At 43.2% G+C, this 26,713-nt stretch overlaps 1 protein-coding gene across 1 annotated transcript; it reads right to left on the bottom strand.

Annotated features, from left to right (window-relative positions):
• Nucleotides 1–8,494: 8,494 nt before the first annotated feature.
• On the bottom strand, nucleotides 8,495–17,115 carry RFK (riboflavin kinase). Its single transcript, XM_041745789.1, has 4 exons — nucleotides 16,612–17,115; nucleotides 15,402–15,553; nucleotides 11,361–11,463; nucleotides 8,495–10,589 (listed from the first exon to the last, which is right to left on the bottom strand). Exons 1-4 carry the CDS (start codon nucleotides 16,691–16,693, stop codon nucleotides 10,459–10,461), a joined length of 468 nt encoding a protein of 155 aa, XP_041601723.1. The 5' UTR covers nucleotides 16,694–17,115; the 3' UTR covers nucleotides 8,495–10,458.
• Between the last annotated feature and the right edge of the window lie 9,598 nt (nucleotides 17,116–26,713).

The following is a 26,713-nucleotide window of genomic DNA, read 5'->3' as shown; positions in this document are numbered from 1 at the left end:
CTCCATCCCCTGTAGGTGGATCTCTGGTGGCCTTAAGTAGGCTTGTCACCTTACATTTTCTCGTGAGCACAAATGGAACTAATGTGTGTGAAAGTCTGTTCTAAGCTGTAAGGTGCTACACCAAGGCGATCATTTCTCTGTTCACCTGTGTTGTCACTTATCCTGTGGAAACTGGGACATTATCAAACTATACAGTCAGGCAAACCATCTGGAGGTGGTTTCTCAGAAAACTGGGCAGCTACATAATCTGTAAATGTACAAATTAAGGATTTCAAAATAGTGAGCAGCAGAGCACCGAATCTAAGCCTGGGGCCCTTGTCCTTCTAAGCCGCCAGCCCTGGGCAATTGCCCAGGTGACTCACCTTTGAAGCCAAGGAGAATTTCAATATATTGAGGTTGATGCAAAGCTTGCAAAAATGCATCAGTTACTGCATCTACCTCCACTCCTAGTAGGTCAAAGAATTCAGATACAAGGGTGGTAGAGTTGGAAGAAAGGGAAGAAGAGCTCTTCAAGATCCACAAACCGTGGAGCTTCAAGGCAAACCCCACTGAAGAGAGCCATGAAAAGCTTCATGAAAGAGAGCTGCCGGTCACTCTGGGTATCTGCATTCCCATCTTGGCCCGTGTGACACTGGCCATGTCATCTGGGGTAATGCATGTGGCCTCCTGTACTGTAACTTGCAAACTGCACAACTGAGGTGCAAACTTCTCCTGTGGCTGTTTCTAGAGGCGGCTCTTGGCCCTTTTGGAAAAGGTACACGGGACACATGATGACATGGGGCTTCCCCTAGGTGCGGCAATGGGCAGGGAGGGCTGTAGCTGGTCCCACCTGGTCCCAACTCAGCTTCCCCAACCCCCTCCTGGTTCCCACTCACTCTGGGCTAAAAGCTAAACCAGAAAAGAGCCCCCACCCCATCAATTTGTTAATTCCCTATGCAAGCTGCTAGGAAGTCTCTGTCACCTTCTAAAGGACAGGAGGGCGTGGGAGGAAGGGCTGGCCACACTCACTGTGCCGTGACCTCCCTCGGGTTGGGTTGTGACATCATAGCCCTGTTTACATAGCTGAGGATCACAATGCCAGGAGGGAGGGCGAGGACCACACCACATCCCCCACTCTTGCTTTCCTGCTGGCTTCTCAGCTGCTCTGAGCCAGCAAAGAGTAGAGAAATCCGTGATTCTCCTCTGACATTTGGCACCATCTGTTTCCTCTCTCACTCCTTTCCCAAAAACTTTTTTCAGTAAACACTGTGAAATAAACACTGGAGGATGTATACAAGAGCAAATTCATCTTTCCTGAAATGCTGGCTTTTGGAGACCTTTGGCATCTGCTGAAAAGCTTCCTGTGGTCCTTTTTCCTTCCACAGCTGGAAGGTACTGGAAAAACTGAAGGGACACGATGCTTCTTTATTTACTGCATCTGGGTGAAGCAAGGAGAGTCTGTGATTCCTTCCCCAGAAACGCACTCAAATCACCCAGAGTCCTAAAATATACCTGCAACCACATGGAGGTGATGATGGTAAAGCTGAATAAGCTGAACCTCTCCTGGGAGACTGCCCGTGTTTCCTCGGAGTCACAGCCATCAACGCTAGCACCAAGCAGAGTGCTGGCACACAGTAGTGGCTCTGTAAATATTTGTGGAATGCCTGTCTGCTCGCAGAAATCATTATCCACCACTGACCCAAACTTGACTCTCTGCATGGAATCTAGGGAGGAGTTTGCTGTGTCCGGCAGTGTTATCTTTGGGGGGCGGGGAGGGGGAAAAGGACCACCTTACACCGGTAACCAGCACTGTCTCAGGTACTATCAGTAGCGCTTTGCATCGTTCAGCTCCTTTGATCCTTATAATCATCATAACAACCCTATGGGGGAGGCACTGTTGTTTCCCTTGTTTCACAGATAAGACACTAAGGGAGGTAAAATAACTCACCTGAGGGCTCCAGGGTGGCTCAGTCGGTTAAGTGTCCAACTCAGGTCATGACTCAGGTCATGATCTCAGGGTCGTGAGATCTGAGCCCCATGTCAGGCTTGGAGTTGGCTTGGGATTCTCTCCCTCCCCCCTCTCTCTCTCTCTCTCTCTCTCTCTTGGATAATAAATAAAACCTAAAAAAATAAAAAAGAAAAAGAAAAATAAATAAAAATAACATGCCTCCTTGCATAGAAACTGAGACAGCTTCTTTTTCATTTCCCAGATGGTAGCTACCTGATTCCTCCAGAACCAAACACAGGAGGGCAAATTAAAATAGGGAATGCCAATTTCTTTTCTTTTGACTTCAACCCACAATATAAAATTTAGACCAACGCCTCTTTATAAAACTAAAGCAAAAGTTTGGGGAAAGAATACTTATCCAAATTATATTTTTTCATCACATTCTAAGTTTTTAAGCTGACCAAAATCCACATTTGATTTCACAATGCATACTTTTTTTTTTTTTAAAGATTTTATTTATTCACGAGAGACACAGAGAGAGGGGCAGAAACACATAAGCAGAGGGAGAAACAGGCTCCCTGTGGGGAGCCCAGTGCAGGACTCTATCCCAGGACCCCAGGATCATGACCTGAGCCAAAGGCAGACGCTCAACCACTGAGCCACACAGGTGCCCTAACAATGCATGCTTTAAAATAAATAAATAAATAAATAAATAAACAAACAAACAAACAAACAAACACCTGGGATAGATATATGATAGATTAAAAACAAAACAAACCAGTATCATGTAAGAGCCCAGCTCTAAGCCCTGGTTGGTGTTAAGCCCATGTGTTTGGAGGATTCCCTTAGGAGCAATCTAATTGCAATGTCTGTGTGCACCCAAAGCTCTCTTGAGGTCCCTCAGACGCTGGGCTTCTGGAAATCCTCCTCTGCCCATCTTCTGGATCACTGCACTGCTCCAGATTGCCATCTTAGGTGGAGTTCCTCGCAGATTTGGCTCCAGCCATATCCATACATCTGGTCCCTGAGAAGCAAGCACCTTTGCTTTCTTTCCTCACCCCTTTTTTTGAGAGTACAAGAGCCATGTTCTCTCTCTGCTCTGTTGTCAACAGCCAATCTAGCCACGGATCCTCATACCATCTTTGTATCCTACCTCCCGACCTAGGAAACACAAGTTCTCTGCTAACTGAAAGGGGTACAAACAGAGCTACTGATATCATTTCCAAAAGAGCTTTCTTTCCCTTCCTAACTCCACTCTTCTAAAGGCAAGACGGTGATGGACAGAACGGGTTTCTTGCATTCTCTCAGCATGACCTGGATTTTCTAGGACCTAGAATTGAAAAATAGAGTTAGCATCACCTGTTAAAGATTTTACTTTTGATGGCCAAAAGTATAAAGAAGAGTTCCATAGTCACATGCTCTCACAGATGGGTGGGCTACAGGTAAGTGGAGAAAATGGAAAGAGATTGAGCCAAGGCTTGGAATCTGGAAGAATCAGAGTTGGGGTTTATGAGGGAACATGAGCTGGCTGGGGAGTCTATGTACGATGGAATTCTACGGGGAATGAAAGATGGATGTCAATGAAATAGCAACAGGTAGCCCAAGGAATTTGCCAGAGGGACTGAGGGCCGAAGTCTGGGTACTCTCCCCTGACGTTAGCAGACTCTCCCAATGTGGTCTATGACCTGGATCCTTGGCATATCCCTATTCCTCCAGACTGAGACCGTGCTCCTGTCCACAATGCATCAATTTGGTTAATGCTTAAGTGTTTAGGAATTTTCTGCCTTTTTGCTGTCTCAACTAAAAGTCTGATCTCAGCTTTGCTAACTCTATCCTGTGCCTGAAGCAATTTCACCTGCAGAATTAAGGGCCAAGCAAAGAGTCGGCTGCCATTTTGTGCCAACGCCATTGAGCCAGTGGACCCGGGGATCATTCCCAGCTCCCAGGGTCCCCTGTACACAACTCCTGTAGGGCCAGGCAGCTAAGACTCAGTCGGCGACAACTGTTTCCCTCTTGAAATAGGTTGGGCTTCATCATGCACGTGTCTGAAACTTTCTTCCTACAGTTTGAGTTGGACTGAGTTTATCTTTCCATTTCTTCATCTGAAGTGGGGTGACAATACTCTCTAGCCAGACAGCCCAGATTTATCATGAAGAGCCATGGAGTCATATAAGGAAAAGCACATTGGAGCTCCTGTTGCTACAACAGCTAAAGTTTACTTCTGGTCAGTAGATGGAACTGAGCCACTCACATCTTGACTCTATGGTGAAACATGGGGACCTGTTCTTTTAAATGTTCACTGTGCACCTAATTATGTTTCACATTTAAAACTCTTACAAAAACCATGATATCCATAGTGTAGTGAACATGGCAGTAACAGATATTTCATATTATCCATTCTTTGGCAAGACTATAAAAAGGAATGAAGAAACTTTCATAAAGGGCAGGGAATCCAAGATAACACTTGCTTCCATCTTCTAAAACATTGAAAGTACTCAAACGAATTCAATGAGAAACAGTAGAGAATGGGTCCAATTTGTCAGGCTACGGGCCGGGGAAAGTCCTCGTTTTGAAATACGGTGGAAATCTCAGAATGATTAGTATTAGGTTTTGTCGGGTTTGGGGGAGATTTGAAAACAAAACAAAAAACTCCATTTGACAGAAATTTCCTACTGGTTAGGGGGCCTTTAATAGGCTTGAAATGCCAGCACATCTGCAAGCAAAACAAGGCTCTGGGCAGCTGGAGAAAATGTTTTGAATTCTCAGAAGCCTGAAGGGACCCTGAGATGAACTTGGACGTCCCAGGAGTGATTCAGTTAGCAGCAGGTATTTGTTTACAGAAACCCAAGCAGCAGCCACACCAGGGAATCTTCTCAATGCCCCAGATGGAGTGTCTTCTAGGACTTATATCCACCTGCTTCCAGAGGAGTGCTTACCAGTGTCATCTAGTATGTGTACAAAATGAAATTGTTGACATGGAATGAGCCTTGAGGGAGGAGGAGGGATGTGGGTGGATCCATCCGAGTAGAAGTTTAAGTATCTCTTAGCAACGGAAGCCTTGAATCAAATGTAGTCTTCAGTAGAAACCACAGATGTAAAGGTTAGAGTACTACCCTAAAGCAGCTTGGCGCAGGGCGGAGACCCTCTGGTTTGCCCAGCCTGTGGTGCCCTCCAGGAAGCTCTAGGGCTCTTCCACCATACTTTGAAAATCAGAGCTCTGTATAATTATTGCTACTGAGATTGAACAGTAGCCCTGTGCTCCCTGCAAATGAAAATAAAAAGGGAAACACTATGGAGTATATATATATATTTTTTTTCTTTAGATAAAACAAAAGGTTCTAGTGGCACCTGGGTGGTGCAGTTAGGTATCCAACTCTGATTTCAGCTCAAGTCATGATCTCGGGGTCATGGAATCAAGCCCCCCCCCCCCCCATTGGGCCTCATGCTCAGTCTCTCTCTCTCCCTCTGCCCCTCCCCCTGGTCTCTTTCTATATAAATAAAATCTTAAAAAAAAAAAAAAAAGGAAAAGGTCTCATGAGTCTCTCTGGAACATGCCAACTTAATGTAAGGAGTGCTTTGGGAATGGATGCAAGAGCAGATGGACAGTAGGTACTCAAATCATTTCCTTCAGAGTTACATAATTCAAGTGAAGTCTTTTTTTTTCTTAGAGTCCAGTATTAGATCACCTTGTTACATTTATTTCCTACTGCATAAGTCTTGGTGGATGAGTCTCTCTCTCTACAGAAGCTGAAATGGGTACTCGGTTTCCCAGCCCACCCCTTGCTGCTAACACATAGGCACATGACCGAAGCTCGGCCAATCAGATGTTAATCATAGAAAACCTGGGGGCCGGGCTGGCTGTAGGAAGAGCGCACAAATCCATCTCAGGGTGTTGGGACCACTCTACTGGGTGTAGAGTTTACTTGGCTGAGCCACCCAGGCACCCCATGTATAGAGATTAAACTTAAACTTTAAAAAATTTTGTCAAAAAAAAATCATTCAAAGATTAGTTTTGGGACAACAGGGCCAGCTATGCTGAAAACGTGTCTCTGCGGGGGCTTGGTGAGAAGTTGGGGCATACTTGCTCAGCGGCAGCGGCACTGTCCTCCATGAACCACCTGTGTGTCTTGGCCCTGATTCTGAGATAGATCCCTAAGCGGTAACATAGGAGGCTTAGGTCTGCTGTGGGAAATACGGAGGATCATACAATGCAGTTACATAATATTTGGATTTCACTTAGGACAATTCAACTCTATGACAGACTCACTGGACAAGAGCATGAGAGAGAATAGGAAGATTCTTTTATTCATTTCATTATCCTTGCCTGTTCAAATGCAACCCAGGCTTCTACTGTCCCAGGAGGCCCTGGCCGAAATGCAAAGAAACATAAAAAAATTAAACTTTCAGGTTTGAGTTTCAAAAAATCCAGACTTGGGCAATTTATGGGTATTTTTGCCTTTTCTATCTGCCTTTTAGCCACGCTTGCCCACCACCTAAGTGCTTCCAAAGAGGAGCACTCCTACTACAGACAGTAGGAGTGAGCACTGGAGACCCTGCGCAAGAACTGGCACCCACCTCTTTCCCACACCCTTCAGCAGCTCTGCTCCCCCCTGTCCTGGGTAACCCAGGCAACTAGTACTGGTTTAGAGCATTGATTGTAACACACTCGATTAAGACTTGCCTCCTGGAGGAAGGCAATTTGCCATCTCAAATCTAGTTCCAAAGCAAAAAAATACAAATATTTTATAGATGATGCCTTCGTACCTTCTTCATTCCCAACCTAGTGGCTCATACCTGTTTCCATTAGAGAAAATGGAGGGGGAGATAAAGGAGGGGAGAGGAGGAGACAGGGAAGAAAGCAGAGGAGGGCAGGGAAAGAGAAGGCCATCGATGTTAAGCTTCCATCAAGGTTCCTCTGTTCAGGCTGTTATAACAAAAAACTACCTACTGGGTGACTTATAGAGGACAGCAGCTTACTCCTCACAGTTCTGGAGGCTGAAAGGCCAAGCCAGCACATCAAGTTCTGGTGAGATGCTTCCTGGGTTGCAGACTGCTGACTTCTCCTTGTATCCTCACGGGGTAGAAGAACCCAAGTTCTCTGGGGTCACCTTTTATAAGGGCAACCCGAATCATGACAGCTCCACCCCCCACCGGAGGTCCCATCTGCTAATCCCTGGGTGTTAAGACTTCCAACATATGAATTCATCATGTATCCATGTATCAACTTGTCAAGTTGCACAATTTAAATAAGTGCAGTTTATATCAATTATACCCTAATAAAACTGTAATATTTTTTAAATTTAAATATAATTAATATACAGGGTTATATTCATTTCAGGTGTGCAACATATCGATTCAACAATTTTGCAAGTTACTAGTGCTCATAACAAATGTAGTCACCATCTGTCAGCATACATTTACAGTCCTTGTGCTCTACTTTTCATCTATGACTTATTTTACAACTTAAAAGTTTGTACTTTAGTCCTCTTTATGTTTCTCCCATCCCCCACCTACCACACCTCTGCCCAATTTTTATAGACTCTTATTTTACTGTTTTTAACACTCAGTTCTTTACACATATTAAAGTCATTTCAAATTCTGATAATCCCAGTGTGTCATCTTTGCAGAGTTTGTTCTAGAATCTGTTTCTCCTCTCACTTCGGATGGCATCTCTCTACAGGGCACATTTACTTCCCAGCTCAGTCTCTGAAGGTCGGGTTGGATCTCCTTGGTCAGCCTCACATCCACTTCCCAAGTCAGGGTGGGGGGTGTGGGCAGAAAAGGCTGGCACTTTTACCAGGAAGGCAAAACTGTGCTGGTAAATTCCAAGGAAGCTCCCGGCTTATGTCTCCCTGATCGCATCACAACTGTTAGAAGAGCAGCCTCAGCTGCAAACGTGTAAACCCCCCTTGTTGAGAGTGCTGGAGTGTTGAAAGCACACCCGTATGTCCCTGCAAACATGAGACACAAGCAGGAGTTCCAAGTGACTGCTAGTCATGAAGACTGAAGAACCCTGTTTTGAAAAAGGAGTTAGGGAAGAGAACTCAGACTACTCATACTCCTCTGGCTCTTACGACTAAAATAAAATGGGGACCCCTCACCTCCAGAAAGTAGGCTTTTGAGAATTGACACTCCATGAATAGAATGCTTTCTAGAAGCCCTGGGTGGCTCAGCTGGTTAAGCATCTGACTCTTGATTTCAGCTCAGGTCATGATCAAGGTCGTGGGATCAAGCCCTGGATCAAGTCCAGGATCAGTGTGGGAGTCGGCCTGAGATTTTCTCTTTTTGCCCCTCCCCCAGCCTGTGCTCTCTAATAAAGTAAATAAATAAATAAAATATTAAAAAAAACAAAAACAATGCTCTCCAAATAAACTTGTGCTGCAGGCATAAACAGGGACTTGTCAAAGCAAGGCCCCTGGCTGTAGAACTACCACTGCATGTCAGGTTCTCCCTCCAGCTGCCACCTGCAACTCGCCATTCAAGCCACTTGTCATCGTCAAGTGACAGCCAACAAATGAGGAACATATATACAGACAAGGCAAAAGATTCAAACTGACACAGGGAAAGAAACATCACTTACATAAGATTTATTTCAAGGCCTGAAATCAGGTTAATCAAAAATGGTACTATTGTAATTTCTTATATTACATACTTAATATAAAACTTTGAGAAGTGTAGACACTATTAACCAACTCTTAAACCTCACAATATACAATTTTCAAATTGTAAGGTGACAATATCAAAGACTTCACACACTTAATGAGGACATAATTAGCAGCAGGCTATGCAAACAAATACAAATCTGTTTTTACACTTTCCTTGACTGTTTTTATCTTTGCTTTATAAAGCCACTAATAATTGAGGCTTCTTTCAAGTATAGGATCTCTAACATTAAATTACATTTTCTAAGTATTTTTATAAAAGAAACACACATACATTGTTTGCCATAAATTCATATACCAAAAGGAAAACACAATCCAACTAAATTTATCTATGCTTACCCTTTCTCGAGATGTTTTAGGTGTTTTTCTAAATACTTTGTATTTTTGTTAAAATCCTTTATATATGCAGATTTGGGAAAATGATTTGTAGTAAGTTACCTTTAAAATTACCTTCTCTATACTTCTGCTCCTTTTCCCCCACACCAAATCTGGTGCTTAAGTGAACAATAATGCAATATATTCTTTCAGGGGGCCCAAACAATCTGTAATCTTAATTTCTTAAATATCTAAAGATTTCAACTTTCCGCCAATATAAATAAGAGTCTCAAGTAGCCAAAAATTACTTCTTAGGAGGAAAAAAAAAATGCATAGTATGAGGATTATTTAACTAAAACTTTATTACTTATGCCTTTCCCCCAAGCTATAAGCACTGTTTAGCATTAAATTACATTGTGCGTACACAGCTACAACAGTTTACACTTGCTCAGGAATATATAATTACATTAAAAATAAATAACTTTCATAATTTAATTGGCTCTTAAATGGGTTCCCTAGGGGGAAAACAAATGTTTCATGTTAAGAAGCTGGTATATACAAATGAACTGCTGTGTGTTCAACGTGAGGAAACCTAAAGATGAAGTTTTGGTGATATTTTTCCTAAAATGCAATATGGATATGCACTTAATCACTTTATATAGTGAAGGGATGGAATGGTAGATATAGATGCAATCTTTTGTCTAAGTGAACAATTGTAAATGAGAAAGAAAAAAAGCTGACATGGACAACGGTTTCAAGGAAAAAAGAACCAAAGTCAAGAGTAATGTTGAACATCTACTCTTAAAAAGGAGAAGTGTTATCCAACACAAAAATGAGACCTAGAAATTAGAAAAACACCCATTTCACTACTTCAGGAGGTAAACAAAAAAATGACAAAGAGAAGGAGTCTAGACCAATTAGAACTGAGACACCTGTAAAAAAAAAAAAAAGAAAAGAAAAAACACAGTGCAATGATTTGACTTCAAAGAAAATGACAAACTACCTATGAAATTTCATACGAAAAACTTCACACATCTACTTTTGTGATAATATATTAATGCACAAAATATCAAAAATATAAAGTCTATAGATTTTTTTCCCCTTAGGTTTATAATCAACTCTCAAACTTCCGTTGAATATATTTACTTTTATATGCCTCCTCCATTCAGCATGACACACTATACAAGTACATACATGCTACGATGTACCATGAGAATTATTAGTTCTCATCTCAAATCTAGTGAACTACCTTTTTACCCATACTTATATACATTTCATTTCCATTATAAGACACTTAAGACCTTTCTAGTGGTACATCCTAATCAACATATTACATAAAAAAGAATCTTGATTTTTAAAATGAATCACTTAGTACTATATAGCATGATGAGTTTAATTTGAATGGTCGAAACATAATGTGATAGACACTATACTGTTTAAACTAATTCGCAGCTGTAGGAAAATGTTTGATTTTCAAAATTTAACAACTGAGGAGTTATAAGCAGTAAAATACTAGAAAACAGTGAATGAATAAATAAGAATGATCTGTCTTTATCAGTGGCCGTTCAATATTTTGTTTTTGGGAACCTGGAAGAAATTGTCTTCTTTGAATTTCAAATGTTCTGGCAAATCTAGTCGTTTCTTAGCTTCCTCAATATCACCTTGAATTGCTGAAATAAGGGACTCTGCAGAGAGAACAGAGCAGGTACATGATGAAAAGCCACTGCTATACACTTACTATTCCTTTGTTCGGACTCTCCTAAAAACCCAATGGCTGGCAACATCTCTAGCACAGGGCAGATCCCCAAAAAATCTGTTCCATCTCTTCTTCCAGACTGCAGTAAAAGTCAATGGTACACTTAAGATGTCCCTAATCTCACAATTTCTTAGAGAAAGACATTAGCACAAAGGTACATCACAAATAACAAATGAAGAAATACTCACGATCAAGCCTCTTTGGTACTCACATTTATCAAGTAAACCGTACAGTAGAATTAAAACCACCACACTATACTAACATACTTGATACCATTAGTTTCAAGTATTGATTTAGTTTCTTACACTTCAAGCATTGCAAAGCATCCATTATTCATCTGGGCATTCATTCTCGCTTATTCCTTAACATATGAAAAGGAAATAGAGATTTCACTAACTTCACACTGTTGGGAGGGAGAGAAGCAGCCAACCTGCTGGGTTTGAACCTAGGCTCCATCACAAACTGATATGATGCTGGGCAAATTACTTAACCCCTCTCTGCCAATTTCCTCATCTGTGAAATAGAATAATTCCTCATACGTTTCGGTGGGGGTGAAAGGACTTCACACACGTAAGGCACCTAAAACAGTGCCTGGCACATAGTAAATGCTCAACTATTCTCTCTCCTGCCATGTTGTTACTAGGAGAAGCAGCAGAAGTAGCTGAAGTAAATACTTAAGGAAGACCTAAACAGAACTTACCTAAAGAATCAAAGTTCTTTTCTGGTCTGAGGTAGCCAACAATGGCTACATTGAGGATTTCCCCATAAAAGTCTTCTTTGAACGTATGTATGATATGGGTTTCCTAGAATTGTTAAAAAAAGATTTCCATCAGATTACAAAATACCTGAAATTTGAAATATATCTCCATATTTATGGCAGGGCTAATTTAAATAAAACAATCAACCCTTACTAAATTTAAAAGACCAGTGAAAATCTAAGTACAGTTTTTCCTTAATTCTTTCATCAGTCCTGCTCCTGCCCGATCTTACATGTAAACATTTAACTGAGTAAAGCAGATGTTACGCCACAAATCTGGTATGATTTGCCATTTATTAAAAGCAAAAACAAAAAAACTAGCATGCAGGGGCACCTGGCTGGCTCAGTAGGTGGAGCATGAACCTTAATCTCAGGGTTGTGGGTTCAAGGACCACACTGGGTGCAGAGATTACTTAAAGATAGAATACTTAAACGAACATGCAGAATAAGTCTCATCAAGGCCAAAAACAACAACAACAAAAAACAAAACAAAAAACACCTGAGTCAAGACACCACCAAGTAAGGAGTAAAACATTAAGATACGTTCCTATTGAAAGAGCCATTTCTTTTTCTTTCTTTCTTTTTTTTTTTTTTAAAGATTTTATTTATTTATTCATGAGAGACAGAGAGAGAGAGAGAGAGAGGCAGAGACACAGGCAGAAGGAGAAGCAGGCTCCATGCAGGGAGCCAGATGTGGGACTCGATCCCGGACTCCAGGATCACCAAAGGCAGGCGCTAAACCGCTGGGCCACCCAGGATCCCTGAAAGAACCATTTCTAAGGTTAACCAGGATCCATATGTCTCTGACACACACCACATTATAGAAACCTCTGAGAGTCAGGCAGAGCTGAAGACTGAATGGGGGCAGAAGAGCCAATGTAGGATCCTGACCAAGGAACAAGGCTGACAAATGAGTACAGGACATGTTGAAGCAAATTGGTGGAGGAGGTAAAAGATGTTCTGCAATCAGAATATTAGTAGATTCTCATAGAGAAACCTGAGTCCACAAACAGGAAAGCCAATTAAGAGAACAAAAACGGAAGATGGTTGAGACTGCACCGGGATGGTGGCACTGGAGATTAACAAGTTTGAACAATCCAGAAACATGAAACTTAGAGAGGCATATTTTGTGGATTTAAGAAAATCTAAGATGAAGTGATATTTAAAACTGATCATTATAAAACATTACCGAGAAAAATGGTAAAGAGGTCTACTCTCCCTAAATTGATCTATATATTCCAAGCCACCCTTGTCAAAATCCTACATTTTTTTTAAACAATGGAAACTGTCAAGTGATTCTAAAATTCATAATGTGGAAGGTTGAAATTATCCCCTCAAAATCTTGAAAATAAAAGTAGAGCACTTACACAGATACCAAGATCTACTATAAAAGCTATGAAAATAAAGACAATGGCCCAAAGACAGACTAGGAGACCAAATCTGTATGAGCACATTTTGGACTCTCACACATAGAAAGTCACAGGATTCATGACCAAGATGACAATACAGTGCTGTCATGAAAGAATAATATTTCAATAAATGGGCTAAGCCCATAACCATGTGGGAAAAAATTAATTTTGACCTTTACACCTTGCACCATACTCAAAAATCAATTTGATGAGGAAAGTTTATTGACAGTTAAGTTTTTAGGAGAAAACAAAGATGAGTATCTTTATGAGTAGACAAAAATTTCTTAAATAGGCTATAAAAGGCACTAACCATAAAAGAGAAATGATGGATTGGATATATTGGCATTACGAACTTCTGTTCTTCGAAAGACACAAATAAAATTTCCATTTAAAATAAAAAAAACAAAACAAAACCGGGGCACCTGGGTGGCTCAGTGGTTGGGCGTCTGCCTTTGGCTCAAGTCGTGACCCCAGGGTCCTTGGATCGAGTCCCACCCACATCAGGCTCCCTACAGGGAGCCTGCTTCTCCCTCTGCCTCTCTCTCTCTGTGTCTCTCATGAAGAAATAAATAAAATCTTACAAAAGAAAAAAAAAAGGCAACACAGCAGGTGACAATACTTGCGCAATACATATTCCAACAGAAGAATGGGATCTAGAACATATTAAGAACTTCTTTTAAGTTAATTAAGACACCCAATCCAATGTTTTTTTTAAAGGGGGGAAAACACCTAACCAGGCAACCAGGCACATCATAGATGAATGGTATTGGCAAGAAAAGGAGAAAGAAAACCTGAAAAGTATGAACCTCCTACCAATGAAAAATTGAGATTCTTCTAGCTCTGGAAGGACTTCCAAGGCATTCCTTCACTGGTTTACAACAGTAACAGTCCTGTTATCTGAAATTTGTCATGGAATGGCCTTCCCTCCTCTTCAATTCCTTCCTCCCCATCTACAGAAAACTATTTTGTGTTCTTTCATTAGTTCTTTTCCTTGTCTCCTCCAAATAATCATACATCCTTAATACTCAAACATAAGAAATACTGAGCAGTGTTAAGCAATTCTTGGCCATTTCTAGTGTTGTACCAGCACTCAGCCCTATGGTCTTCCAACTGTGACACACTTCTGTAATTCTTCAAAGAAGACAAAATTTAGATCGACTCTGTTTTTGTCACACTTGGCCTGACCAAGATCCAGCTCCATCTAGCAGATTAGGCTCTAAAGTGGTATGGGTACTGTGAAATGAGCAGAAGGGTACACCCTCAAAGTAGTTTGGGGGTAAAAAAAAAAAAAAAAAAAAAAAAACAGCACTTCACAATTTTATCAGAAAGCACCATCTGTGTAGTAAGGAGTTCTATCTTAGCAGGGCACACAAGTAATTAAAGGGTGAATGTTTTATATTAACTGGAGCAAGCTCAATTTTATCAAACATGCTGTTAAGTAACTCACTTTAAGGGAGGCACAGAGGGAGAGGGAGAGGGAGAGAATCAAGTAGGCTCCGTGTCCAGCAGAGCTGACTAAGGGGCTCGATCACACCCTGAGCCAAAATCAAGTCGGGATGGTTAACTGACTAAGCCACTCAGGCACCCCAAGTAATTCACTTTTATCTCCCAGTAGAGATATAACACATGGACAGCTATAAAAAATATTCTAATTTTGGCTTAAAACTCCACTTTTTATTTATTTTCTACATGATTTAAAAGCAAAACATAAAAATCATTACTGTTATGTTATTGGGCACACAATGTATAAAGATGTAGTTTGTGAGTTTTTATGTACTATTAAAATTGTCAAAAATTCATATTTGATTTTATAACTGTAGGATGTTAAACACACTCCTCACAGTAACCACACACACACACACAACACACACACACACACACACAATCAATAGAAAGTACACAAAAGGAAATAAGAGAATCTAAATAGGTCACTACAAAAAAAAAAAAAAATTAAAAAGGCAGGCAGCCCGGGTGGCTCAGGGGTTTAGCACTGCCTTTGGCCCAGGGCGTGATCCTGGAGTCCCACGTCGGGCTCCCTGCATGGAGCCTGCTTCTCTCTCTGCCTGTGTCTCTGCCTCTCTCTCTCTCTCTGTCTCTCATGAATAAATAAATAAACTCTTTAAAAAAAAATTAAAAAGGCAATGATGGAAGAAATAACAGACAAAAAAAGCTGTGAGGCACACAGAAAACAGCAAAATGGCAGAAGTCCCTCCTTGTCAGTCATTAGCTTAAATGTAAATAGACTGAATTCTCCAATGAAAGGGCAGAGATTAACAGAATGATCAACAAACACAATCCCATTATACTACCTCTTTTACAAGAGACTCCTTACTTTGTAAAATTCACTTTAGATCCAAAGACACAAATAGAATGAAAGTGAAAGGATGAAAAGTTAATCCAGCCAAACAGTAACTCAACACTTCACTTGAAAAAGCCTTCAAGAAAACCGCCAAAAATTCTAGTGATTTGGACTATGTTTTGAGCCACCACTGATGAAGTCTACATGCATCTAATACTGAATATTACCTTAAGTCATTAACCCATTTGCAGTGACTGAGCTTAACAGAATTCTTACCATAGACTTTTTTGTATTCTTGTAGTATGGGTTCCATCCTATGCTCACCACCATCTTATGAACATCTCCACTTCCAACACTGGCCCAACCATAATAAATGCCAGTGGATACATCAGCTGGAAGATTATCAACTACTTGTTCTGGAAAATTAGCTAAACAACAGAAATAAATATTCTGAGTGTTAACAGTTTCATAGCAAATATTTATAAAAATCGCATGCAAGGCCAGTGTAAATCATTATATTCACAAGTTTCCTGGAACCCTGCCTGCCTATCAATCCCACCACTCTGTATAGTCTGGCTTGGATATTTTTCCCCCTCTTCATGCAGATAGCTTAAGAACAATTAAGTTTACAAAGCCCTCCAAAAAAAAAAAAAAGAAAAAGAAACAGGTAAACACACTCTTGAGGTAGATGAAAACAGGTGCGTGAACAGCTGAGGATTTTTTAGACGTGGTCTTTCTTAAGGAGATTCAGAATCTCTTGATTATTATTTTCAAAGTAGATGTGGCTCAAAGACCAGGGGCAACCCTGGTGTGTGCTTTTAAGGATGAATTATACAGTCAGGTCCTGACCACCGAAACTAAAGTAGATGGAACAAAAAGGATACCCGATTCTCAGCCAATTGCTAACAAGACATTTAAAGAGAACAAAAACCCCTTACAGTTGGCTTGGAAGTTTAACCAATCTGGTTCACATTACGTTTTCTGATGGGGATGACCCGTGCCACGCCTGGCAGCTCCAGCTGCGCTGCAGAGGGAGGCGGGAGAGGGGGACCCCCAAACTCGGCTCGGCTTTCCGTCCTCACCACCCTCAAGCCCGGTCCCCGCCGAGCACCGAGCTTCCTCCATCCGACCAAAGGTCCTCCGCCTCGTCCGAGCAGGAAGCCAGCGGAGGGGAGGGGTCACCTCTGCCCGCGGCCCCAAGTCCCCGGGCTGACGTCCCCGCTCGCACCTGACCCAACCCCGGAAGCCGGGGCGGGGGGGAGGGGTGCCCGGGGCGGGGGGGTACCCGGGGAGTGGGGGGGGGTGCCCGGCGACGGGGGTGCGAGGGGAGGGGTGCCCGGGGAGGGGAGGGGTGCCCGGCGAGGGGCGGTACCCGGGGACGGGGGGTGCCCGGGAAGTGGGGGGCGGTGCCCGGGGCGGAGGGGGTTCCCGGGGAGTGGGGGGTGCCCGGGGCGGGGAGGGGGGCCCCGCGACCTCCCGCGCTCACCTGTGGGGATGCCCAGCTGCTTGGAGCCGCGGCCGAAGCCCCGCACCACCTGGCCGCGGCAGAAGTACGGCAGGTGCCTCATGACGCCGTGCGCTTGCGGCGCGGGCTGCGACCCGGTGCGCGGGTCCGGCGAAGCCGCCGTGGAAGCGGTGCCGGGCTCCCCGGCCGGCGGGGCAACGCGAGCGGGAGCTCGGCCGGGGCGCGGACCCCCCACGACAGCCGGCAGGGAGGGCGGGCGCGCAAGGGGCCGGCGGCGCGGACGACACGCCGCAGGGAGTCCCTCACGCCGCCGACCCGCAGAAGCCGCCGAGCGACCAGAAGCCCGCGTCTCCGCCGCGGGAAGGGCGGCGAGGGGCGGATATAAGGGCGGGCGCGGTGGGGAGCACCGCGGGGTCAGCGTGGGAGGGCCCGGGCCCGCCCAGCGCCGCAGGCCTGCGCACACTTCCTCGGCCGGACGCCTCTCCTCGGAGCCGGCTCGGCCTCCGTAGCCCCGCCCCGCGAGGCCCCGCCCCGGCCGCGGCCCCGCCCCCAGCCTGACCCCGCCCCCAGCCGTGGCCCGGCCCCGCCCCCGGCCCGGCCCGCCCTGCCTGCACTTCGGCGGCGGCGAGCGGCGGAAGCGGGTCGGGCTGCTCCGCTCGCCTCCTCGGGGCTGCGAAAGCGCCGTCCCGGGCCGCCCTCAGCGCTGCTTTCCCCTTCCTCCTTTTCATTGCGATCCTGACGCCAGCGACGTTCCTTAGCTTCTTGGTAACCGCCAGCTCGATGGTCATCCGTCATTCATTCGTTCTTTAAACATTCATTAAAGTCGCAAAATTCCAGCTCGAGATCGCCGCTCCGCGGAGGGTTTAACCCACTGCCCGGGGCCTGAAGTTGTATCCGAGTAAGCGCCGAGGGAGCCGCAGCCCCGGTCACCGCCGCCAGTTGGCAGCAACGCAGCCTTCCCTGCGGACGGATCACCTGGACAGGGGTCACCTGGACAATTTAATGAGCCCGACAAAAGGGCTCTCTAATGCGCTGCCAATTGGTGGGTCTTCTGACCCGTGGAGCTGTAAACATGACCTCGGGAAGTAGCTCAAGGGAAATTTGTTGCTCACCAGAAATATACGGGTAGGTCACCAGGTGCATCCTCTGGTCTTGTTTTTTTGTTAAGAATATTTATTCATGAGAGACACAGACATGAGAGACACAGAGAGAGGCAGAGACACGGGCAGAGGGAGAAGCAGGCCCCGTGCAGGGAGCCCGACGTGGGACTCATCCTGGATCCCAGGATCAGGCCCTGGGCTGAAGGCAGCAGCCCAACCGCTGAGCCACCCGGGCCTCCTCCTCTAGTCTTATTCTTGAGAAAGAAGTTTTAATTGTTGTTTTCTTCTCTCTGTGAATCTGTGTGAAACCCTGTCCGTGTTTGGCAGTTTCTCGTGCCTTACGTGTCCCTAACTATGATCATGGTTACCCAATGTTAAAATTATATTCTCTCGGGTAGCCTGGGTGGCTCGGGGGTTGAGCACCTGCCTTGGGCCCAGGGGGTGATCCCGGGGTCCTGGGATGGAGTCCCGCATCCAGCTTCCCACAGGGAGCCTGCTTCTCCCTCTGCCTATGTCTCTGCCTCTCTATCATGTGCGTCTCTTAAGTACAGGAATAAAATCTTTTAAAAAACTATATTCTCTCTGTATTGGTACCAAAGGGGTCTTCGTTGGCAAGACAGTCACATTTCCCTAACGATAGTGTAGCACATGGTTCATAGCAAACACTCCATAAGTGTTTGCAGGAAGAACGAATGAAGAGCCCAGTGTGTGCCAAGCGCAGTGCAAGGAGCTGGGGCAGCAAAGGTGACACACAATTTCTTGGCCCTCAGAGACTCAGTCTAGTGGGAGAGACAGACTGGTAAGCCTGATTCCAGTGCTATGCTGTGAGTACTCCTATACAAGTCCTGACAAAGCGCTGGGGAAAGCTGCCCAGGGAGCAGATCTCACATAAAAGGCCCATGTACAGTTAATGGTTAAGAACAGGCGCTAGCACTAGATAAGTCAGGTTTGAATGCAGGCCTTGCCTCTTTTAATTGCTGCGTGACCTTGGGCAAAGTACACTGAATCTAAATGTTCGTATCAACTAAATGGGAATATTAATAATTTCATGGGATTCAAGTGAGATGATGCATGTGCAACACTTAACGAGTTGCCTGTCCTGTCATAGAAGTTTTTACCATCATGATTGTCATCAGTGATACACCAAATCAGAAAAGCCTGGAGGTGAGAGCCTGATAAAGCAGCCCTGGGTGCTAGTCCTTCACACCCCAGAGTTCCAAGGAGGTATGGGAATTAAATGAAACAAAGTAATCAAAGGAGTCATGAGAAATAAATGAGGAAGGGTGGTTTTAAAAATTAAATGAAATAATGCTAGGTACTTTACATACTATCTCATATCATCCTCACATCAACTTTTGGGGAAAGAACCCCAATTTATAAAGAGAGTAAGGGGGGCGATTTGAAGAATTCCTAAGATGGAGCATTTAGGCTCCAATTTGTTTTTTTAACCCTGTTGACATTTCAGGGACTGCATAATTACTGTGTCATCAGCTTAGGCTATGGAAGCCAGAAGCCTGATCCTTTTCCACTCCTGCTCGATAACCCTCAGTGGCTCCTACATCCCGTTAAAATAAAATAGCCTTTAAAGGGTTCCATTCAATCTACCATTCTGGGTTTTATCCCTAAAGTACTTTACTAGTTCAATCAGATCTCTGTGTAAAGGCTGCTTTCAGACTAACAGGCTTGAGCAATGGAACGCAGAAAGGACCCACAGGGACCACCTGACGGAATACAGGACTGGCCCCTCAGGTTGACCACCTCAAAATATCCATAAGCCCTCACTGTCCAATGGACCACTTTCTTACAGCCAGGCACAGTTATCAATAAAAAGGGAATATTCCATACGTCACCATACCCCCTCACCTTCACCCTTTAAGTCAGCCCCCACTTACCACCTCCTTGCAAACAGCCTCTCCTATACTGTCCTGCTCATTGCTCCCTTGTAGCATATTCAGTAAACTTCTATTTCCTTTGTTCTGCCTCAGGTGAAGCTTTTCACTTCCTGTACCACTGGCTTCCACCCAGTGGATCATGGCCACATTTAGGGCCCCCATCCAATCAGGAGAAACATCATATTTAGACACCACACCTACACTCTACTTCAATGGCAGAAGAATATGCTTGCAGCAACTCAGGTGATTCTTCTATAGCCTGAAGAATACATTATTTTTCCCATTTGACTATAAAAATACACTACCCAGCATTCACATTTCCCACTGTCTGTGTAAATCTACAGTTGAAAGAGTGTGGTGTGCATGTGTGTGTGTCTTTATCAAACTTGGTGCCTTTAACCAAGTATTCAAGTATTCAGAATATGTTTTGTATTTCCCTGTCTGCTCTAACAATATCCTTTCTTCACTGCTGGGCAAAGAGCCTGCTTCTCTGGTGTTGAGTTGTTTCTCTGCAGGAAGAAAGATCACAAGTGAGATTTAGAACTGAGATATCATGGGGAGAGAGAAGGCCCACCCTAAGTAAACAATAAAAAAGAATCTAAAGAACTCTTAAAATTTGACAATAAGAAAACAAACCAGTTAAAATGTGGCCAAAAGATATGAACAGACACCCCACCAAAGAAGATATCAAGATGACTAATAAGGGTAGGAAAGATGTTCCACATCATGTGTCATCAGCAAATTACAAATTAAAACAACAAGATACTGGGGTGCCTGGCTGGCTCAGTCCATGGAGCATGTGACTTTTGATCTCAGGGTTGTGAGTTTGAGCCCCATGTTGGGTGTAGAGATTACTTAAATAAATAACACTTAAAAAATAAAAACAATAAGATACCACTACAGAGTTGTAATAATGGCACAAATCCAGAACACTGACAATGCCAAATGCTGGGGAGGACGGAGAGCAACAAGAGCTCTCATGCATGTGCGTGGGGACATAAGATGATACAGTCATTTTGGAAGACAGCATGGCAGTTTCTTACAAAACTACCATATGACCCAGAGTCACACTCCTTGGTACTTACCCTAAGGAATTAGAAACTTATGTTCACACAAAAACCTGCACCCGGCTTGCCAAAACTTGGAAGCAACTAAGATGTCCTTCAGTAGGTAAGCACATAAATAACCTGTGATCCATCCTTATAAGGTGATGTTATTCAGCAATAAAAAGAAAGGATCAAGCCATGAAAAGACGTGGAGGGCCTTTAAATGATTATATACTAAGTGAAAGAAGCCAACGTGAAAAGGCTACGTATGACATGATTCCAATTATATGTCATTTTGGTGGGGGCTAAACTCTAGAGACAGTAAAAAGACCAGTGGTTGCCAAGGGTTAGGAGGAAGGGAGTGAAGAATAAGTGGAGCACAGAGGATTTCTAGGGCAGAGAAACTCTTCTAATTCTGTAATGATGGATACGTGACATGACGTATGTGTCAGAATGCAGAGGACAGTGCAGCACAAAGAGTGAGCCCTAAGGTAAATTATGAACTTTTGTTAATAATAAGTTCTTGATATTGGCTTATCCATAATATAAAAAAGACCCCACGCTAATGCAAGACATTAATAATAGGAGAAACTGGGGGACGGGGAGAGGGTGGAGAGAGGGCCATATACGGGAACTCTGTACTTTCCATTCAATTTTTTGTAAACCTCAAGCTGCTCTAAAAATAAAGTCTCTTTTTTCAAAATGCACCTAAAGATTGCTGACTTTTAAGTCTGACATCCAAGTTCACAGCCACAATATCTAAGCGGTCGCCAAGTGTCTCCTGACTCATATTTCTCCCTTGCACCAGATGACCCCAGGTCACCACCTCTCACCTGCCCTCTAGAAGCAGCCTCTTTTCTGCTCTCCCAAGCCTTAGATTTGACCCAGTCGGCCCCAGTCAGCTATTTGAAGTGCGGTGACCTTTCTCAAATGCCAATCTGATCAAGCCATACCCGGGGCCCTTCCATGCTTCTTAGTACCCTAGGGTAAGTCTAAACAAAACCATTATTCCGCCCTACACCACTCCCCTGCTTCTGCCTCCCTGCCCTATCCAGGAGCTCTCCTGAATGTTTGCACTTCTGGGTCTTTGCACCAACAGGCTTCCTAGTATGACCAGTGCTACAGTGGACTGGCGAGGTGGGGGAGCCCCACGAATCAGGCAAACTGGGTGGTACTTTCCAGAGGTAAGGCTTGAGCTGGACCCTCTGGGTGTGAATTGGCTAAACAGGGCAGAGGGAGGAATGGTGTCGAGCTGGGGCAGGCTCCATTAGTCTCATTCCTGAGGCAGGAATCTGCAGTGTGCACACCAGAGCAGGAAGATTCTATGTGAGGTGGCACAGCTCAGTTATAGGTAAAAGGGGGACCCGAGGGGCACTGGGGTGGCTCAGTGGTTGAGCATCTGCCTTTGGCTCAGGGCATGATCCCGGGGTCCCGGGATCGAGTCCTGCATCCGGCTCCCCGCAGGGAGCCTGCTTCTCCCTCTGCCTCTCTCTCTGTGTCTCTCATGAATATGAGAGACTTCCACCCTTCAGAATCCACCTTTGAAAATACACATATAAAATCTTACACGGAATCCCCATATGAAAAAGAAACAAAAGTGATATTTTCTTGCCTCCAATGTATTGTATAGTTCGAATTTGGAAAAATTCGTCCTTTGTATGGTATACGTTCTCTCAATGAGGGCACATTAACATGCCGACAGCTTCAAACACGTTCAACTTTAGGTCATATCCCTGTATATGCTTTTGTAACATAATCAATTCAGAATTTTTTTCAATAATATTGTGGAAATGAAATTGATAAAATATATACTTATAATGAAATTTGGATCAAACACTTTGAAACCTCTTGAAGCGCATAGTTTGCAAATTACCAATCTGGTCTATCATCTTGCAGAAAGGGAAACTGAGACCTGAGCTGGGACTTGGTAAACTAAGAAAAAATGTGAAAAATCTATGAAATACCAGAGAGCCAGCCAGTCCAGAATTCAGTCTTCAATGGTGGATCTAAGCTCACCCTTTCTGGGAGAGTTAACTCATCTCCTGGTCTTCTAGACCCATCTATTCCATAAATAATCCATAATGAAATGTTTATTTTCTTGATTAATAAATACACCTGTCCAGGTGCCTGGGTGGCGCAGTCGGCTGAGCATCAGAGTCTTGGTTTTGGCTCAGGTCATGATCTCAGGGCCATGAGCTTAAGCCCACCCTCCCCACCCCCCAACCCTGCTTTTTACAGGTTCTATGCTCATCAGGGAGTCTGCTCAAGACTCTTTCTCTCCCTCTCCCTCTGCCCTTCTCTCTCCAAAATAAAATAATATAATAAAATACACCCCTCAGGTGGAAATGGACAGTTATCAATAGTACTGACAAATAATTTTTATACCTCTTTGGAACATAAACATAATTTTATCGTCTAGCCAAATGGGACATGAATAATATTTCTAAAAGTTCAGACCCTATTGTCAGGCCAGGCCTAGAAGTGAACAGCTGACCTGAAATATAAGATTTAGAAAAATACACTCCTTCACTCAACTATGCTGCTTCAAGAGGGTATACTCCAAATCAAGATTGGGATGCTTACTAATGTTTTTTATACAATCCACTATCATCTGAGTATCCACTAGTCTTTATACTTTTCCTGTATTTTTCTCAGTGAGTAAGTATTCCTTCTGCAATTGGGAAAAACAAAAATATGGCGTTAAATCCTTCCTGTGAGGAAAAAAATCAAAAACCAAAAATTAGAGTGAAAACAGGCTTGAATTAAGGCCACGGCAATAGTTCCATTCCTCATGCTTCCGCAAGGTGGCATGTTACCACTGTGGTTTTCTACACTGCTAATGTTTGCCATTAGAAATGCAAACAAATGGGGCACCTGGGGACTCAGGGTTAAGTGCCTGCCTTTGTCTCAGGTCATGATCCTGGCAAGTCCTGCATCTGGCTTCTCGAAAGGGAGCCTGTTTCTCCTTCTGCTGATGTCTCTACCTCTCTCTCTATGTCCCTCACAAATAGATAAATCTTTTTTAAAAAATGCAAACAAAAAATTAAAGAACTGCACTATGCACTGGAAAATTCTATACTCAGTAGAAGAGTTTGGCTTACACACTGCTTCATGCACTTAGTCTTGGTTCCTTGAGGTCTTCCTGCAAGACCATTGCGATGGCTCCTCAGTCATAGAAGTATTGGATAACATCATTTTAATTTGAGAAGCTCTAATTTTTGAAGCTTCCTCTAAATATATGTTTCATTAAGAAATATAAGATGGAGAAGAGAAGCCAGGATTATACAGTGAAAGAATTCAGACTTCTTTCCCATCGACAAAATATTTAAGATTACATATTTGGTACAATGATGGTATAGAACAAATATGTCAAAAATTTCTGAGAAGAGGATAAGAAACACTTCCTAGGGCCCTGGAATATTTTGCCAATAATTAGTAAATATGTTTCAGATTCTGGAGATCAATTTCCACTTCTTCTCTGAAAACTTTTCCTCTAGCACACTTCTGGGTCTTGTAAGGCAGGATGTTCTTGTCCATAAAATTAGCCATTCTTCAGCTGCCACGAGACCTCCTATCCTGTGTTCTCTCATCCTCATGAGACCCCTGCCACATGACAATGGCAAAAGTCCTGGTGTTACCGAAAGGAATTACATACTTAATCGTTTTGGTTTGTCTCTGCAATTACTGATGTTTCCTTTTTCCTTTTTCACAATTGAGACATACATTTTCAAGCTCTTCCATTTTATTCTGCCCAATATACAAAATAACACAGCTGTACAAAAAAGTTTTCTAATCTGCTAAATTGTTTTCGGTTTAGACTATAGCTATGTTTTGAAGGGGGGGAAGTAAACAGAGAATGGTTTAGATTGACAAGTTGTCACCAGTTGAATAAAATTTAGTGTGGCAGGTTTAAAATGCCCACAAATCCATTGCCACGCCTTCTCTTGAAAGATGGAGCCCTCTTCTCCTCCCGGAGACCTGGACCTATGATTTTGCCTAATAGAATCAGGCAAAAGCGACACTGTGGAACCTCAGAGAACTTCATCTGCTGTCAGTACTCTCCTGGAAGCCTGGCATTGAGCAAGGAGTCCAGCTACCCTGCGGGACACAGAGCCAGATGAAGAGAGGCCTGAAGTGTCTTGGACAATCCCCCCAAAATGAGATCCCAGAAGAAGAAATGCCAAACTGAGTCCCAGCCGACCCACAGAATCATGAGCAATAATGAATTTGTTTTAAGTTCTTAAATTGGGGTGTTTTGTTCTCCTGGAATACGGCCTAGTAGTTAAGCCAGTGAGTTCTGTCTTGCCAATATTGTTTTTGCTTTACAATAGACTTTCTTTTTAGAGCAGTATTAGGTTCACAGCAAAAATAAGCAGAAAGTACAGAGAGTACCCACACACAGCTTCCTCCGCTATCAACATCCCTCACCGGAATGGCACATCTGTTACAATCGGCGAACCTACATCAACGTCATTTTTGCACAAAGTTCATAGTTTGCATGAGGGTTCATTCTGGATGTTGTACATTCTGTGCATGTTTGACAAGTGTAAAACGATATATTTGCATCACTGTAGTATCATACAGGATACTTTCACTGACCCAAAAGTCCCCTCTGCTCTGCTATTCATCCCTCCCTTCCTCTGACCCCCAGTGACCTCTGATCATCTTACTATTTCCATGGTGTTGCCATTTCCAGATGTCGTATAGTTGGAATCATACAGCAAGGAGCCTTTTCTTCTAAATTTGCGAAGGTGTGTTTTTTGACCAGAATACCACTCCATGTGAGTTTGAGAGGAATGTGCATTCTGTTTTTGTTGGCTGAAGTAGTCTACAGATGCCAGTTAAATCCGGTTGATTGATGGTGCTGTTGAGTCCAGCTATGATGTCCTTACTGATTTTCTGCCTGCTGGAGCCATCTCTGATAGATGGCTGTTGAAGTCTCCAAGCATAGTAGATCCATTCATATCTCCTTAAAGTTTTATCAGTTTTTGCCTTGCGTATTTTGATGCTTTTTTGTGAGGTACTATGCATTAAGGATTGTTATATCCTCTTGGATAAATGACCCCTTTATCATTATGTAATACTTGTCTTTCCTCCTGATAATTTTCCTTGCTCTAGAGTCTGCTTTGTCTGAAATCAATATAGCTATTCCTGCTCTCATTTGCTTAATATTAGCATGGTATTTTTTCTATATTCTTTTCCTATTAATTGATATGCTTCTTTATATTTATTTTTAATAAGATTTTATCTATTTATTTATTTGAGAGAGAGAAAGAGAGAGAGAGAGAGAGAGAGAGAGCATGAGTGAAGGAGAGGCAGAAGGAGAAGACTCCTCACCAAACAGGGGGCCTGGCATGGGACTCCAGGATTGTGACCCAAGCCAAAGGCAGATGCTTAACCTACTGAGCCACCCAGGTGCCCCCTGATATGTGTCTTTATATTTAAAGTGGGGTTCTTATGAGAGACACCTAACTCTGGGGAACGAACAAGGGGTAGTGGAAAGGGAGGTGGGTGGGGGGTTGGGGTGACTGGGTGATGGGCACTGAGGGGGCACTTGGTGGGATGAGCACTGGGTGTTATGCTATATGTTGGCAAACTGAACTCTGATAAAAAATTTTTTTAATTAAAAATAAAAAAATAGAGTTCTTCTAGACAAAATATAGGAGGTTGGTTTTTGACAATAATTTTATATATATGTATATATATATATAATCAAATACATTGTTGCTATTATATTTTGAACAATTATTCATTTGATCAATTAAGAATAAGAAAAATAAGGGGCACCTGGCTGGCTCAGCATGCATCTCTTGATCTCAGGGTCATGAATTAGAGCCCCACATTGGGTGTAGAGATTACTTAAAAATAAAATCTTAAAAAACTAAAAAGAATAAGAAAAATTAAAGTCTTTACTTACCTTTATTTATTTTTCTTCTAATGCTTTTTCTTTTTTAATGCATATCCAAGTTTCTGGCCTTATCATTTCCCTTCTCTTTAAAGAACTTCTTGTAATATTTCTTTCAAGACAGATCTAGTGACAACAAATCTCTTCAATATTTATTTGACTGAGAATCTTTTTTTTTTT

Source organism: Vulpes lagopus, chromosome 2 (genome assembly GCF_018345385.1).
Source record: "Vulpes lagopus strain Blue_001 chromosome 2, ASM1834538v1, whole genome shotgun sequence".
Lineage (NCBI taxonomy): Eukaryota > Metazoa > Chordata > Mammalia > Carnivora > Canidae > Vulpes > Vulpes lagopus.
The sequence above is the reverse complement of the archived record's forward strand: the minus strand, read 5'-3'. Positions and strand labels throughout refer to the sequence as shown.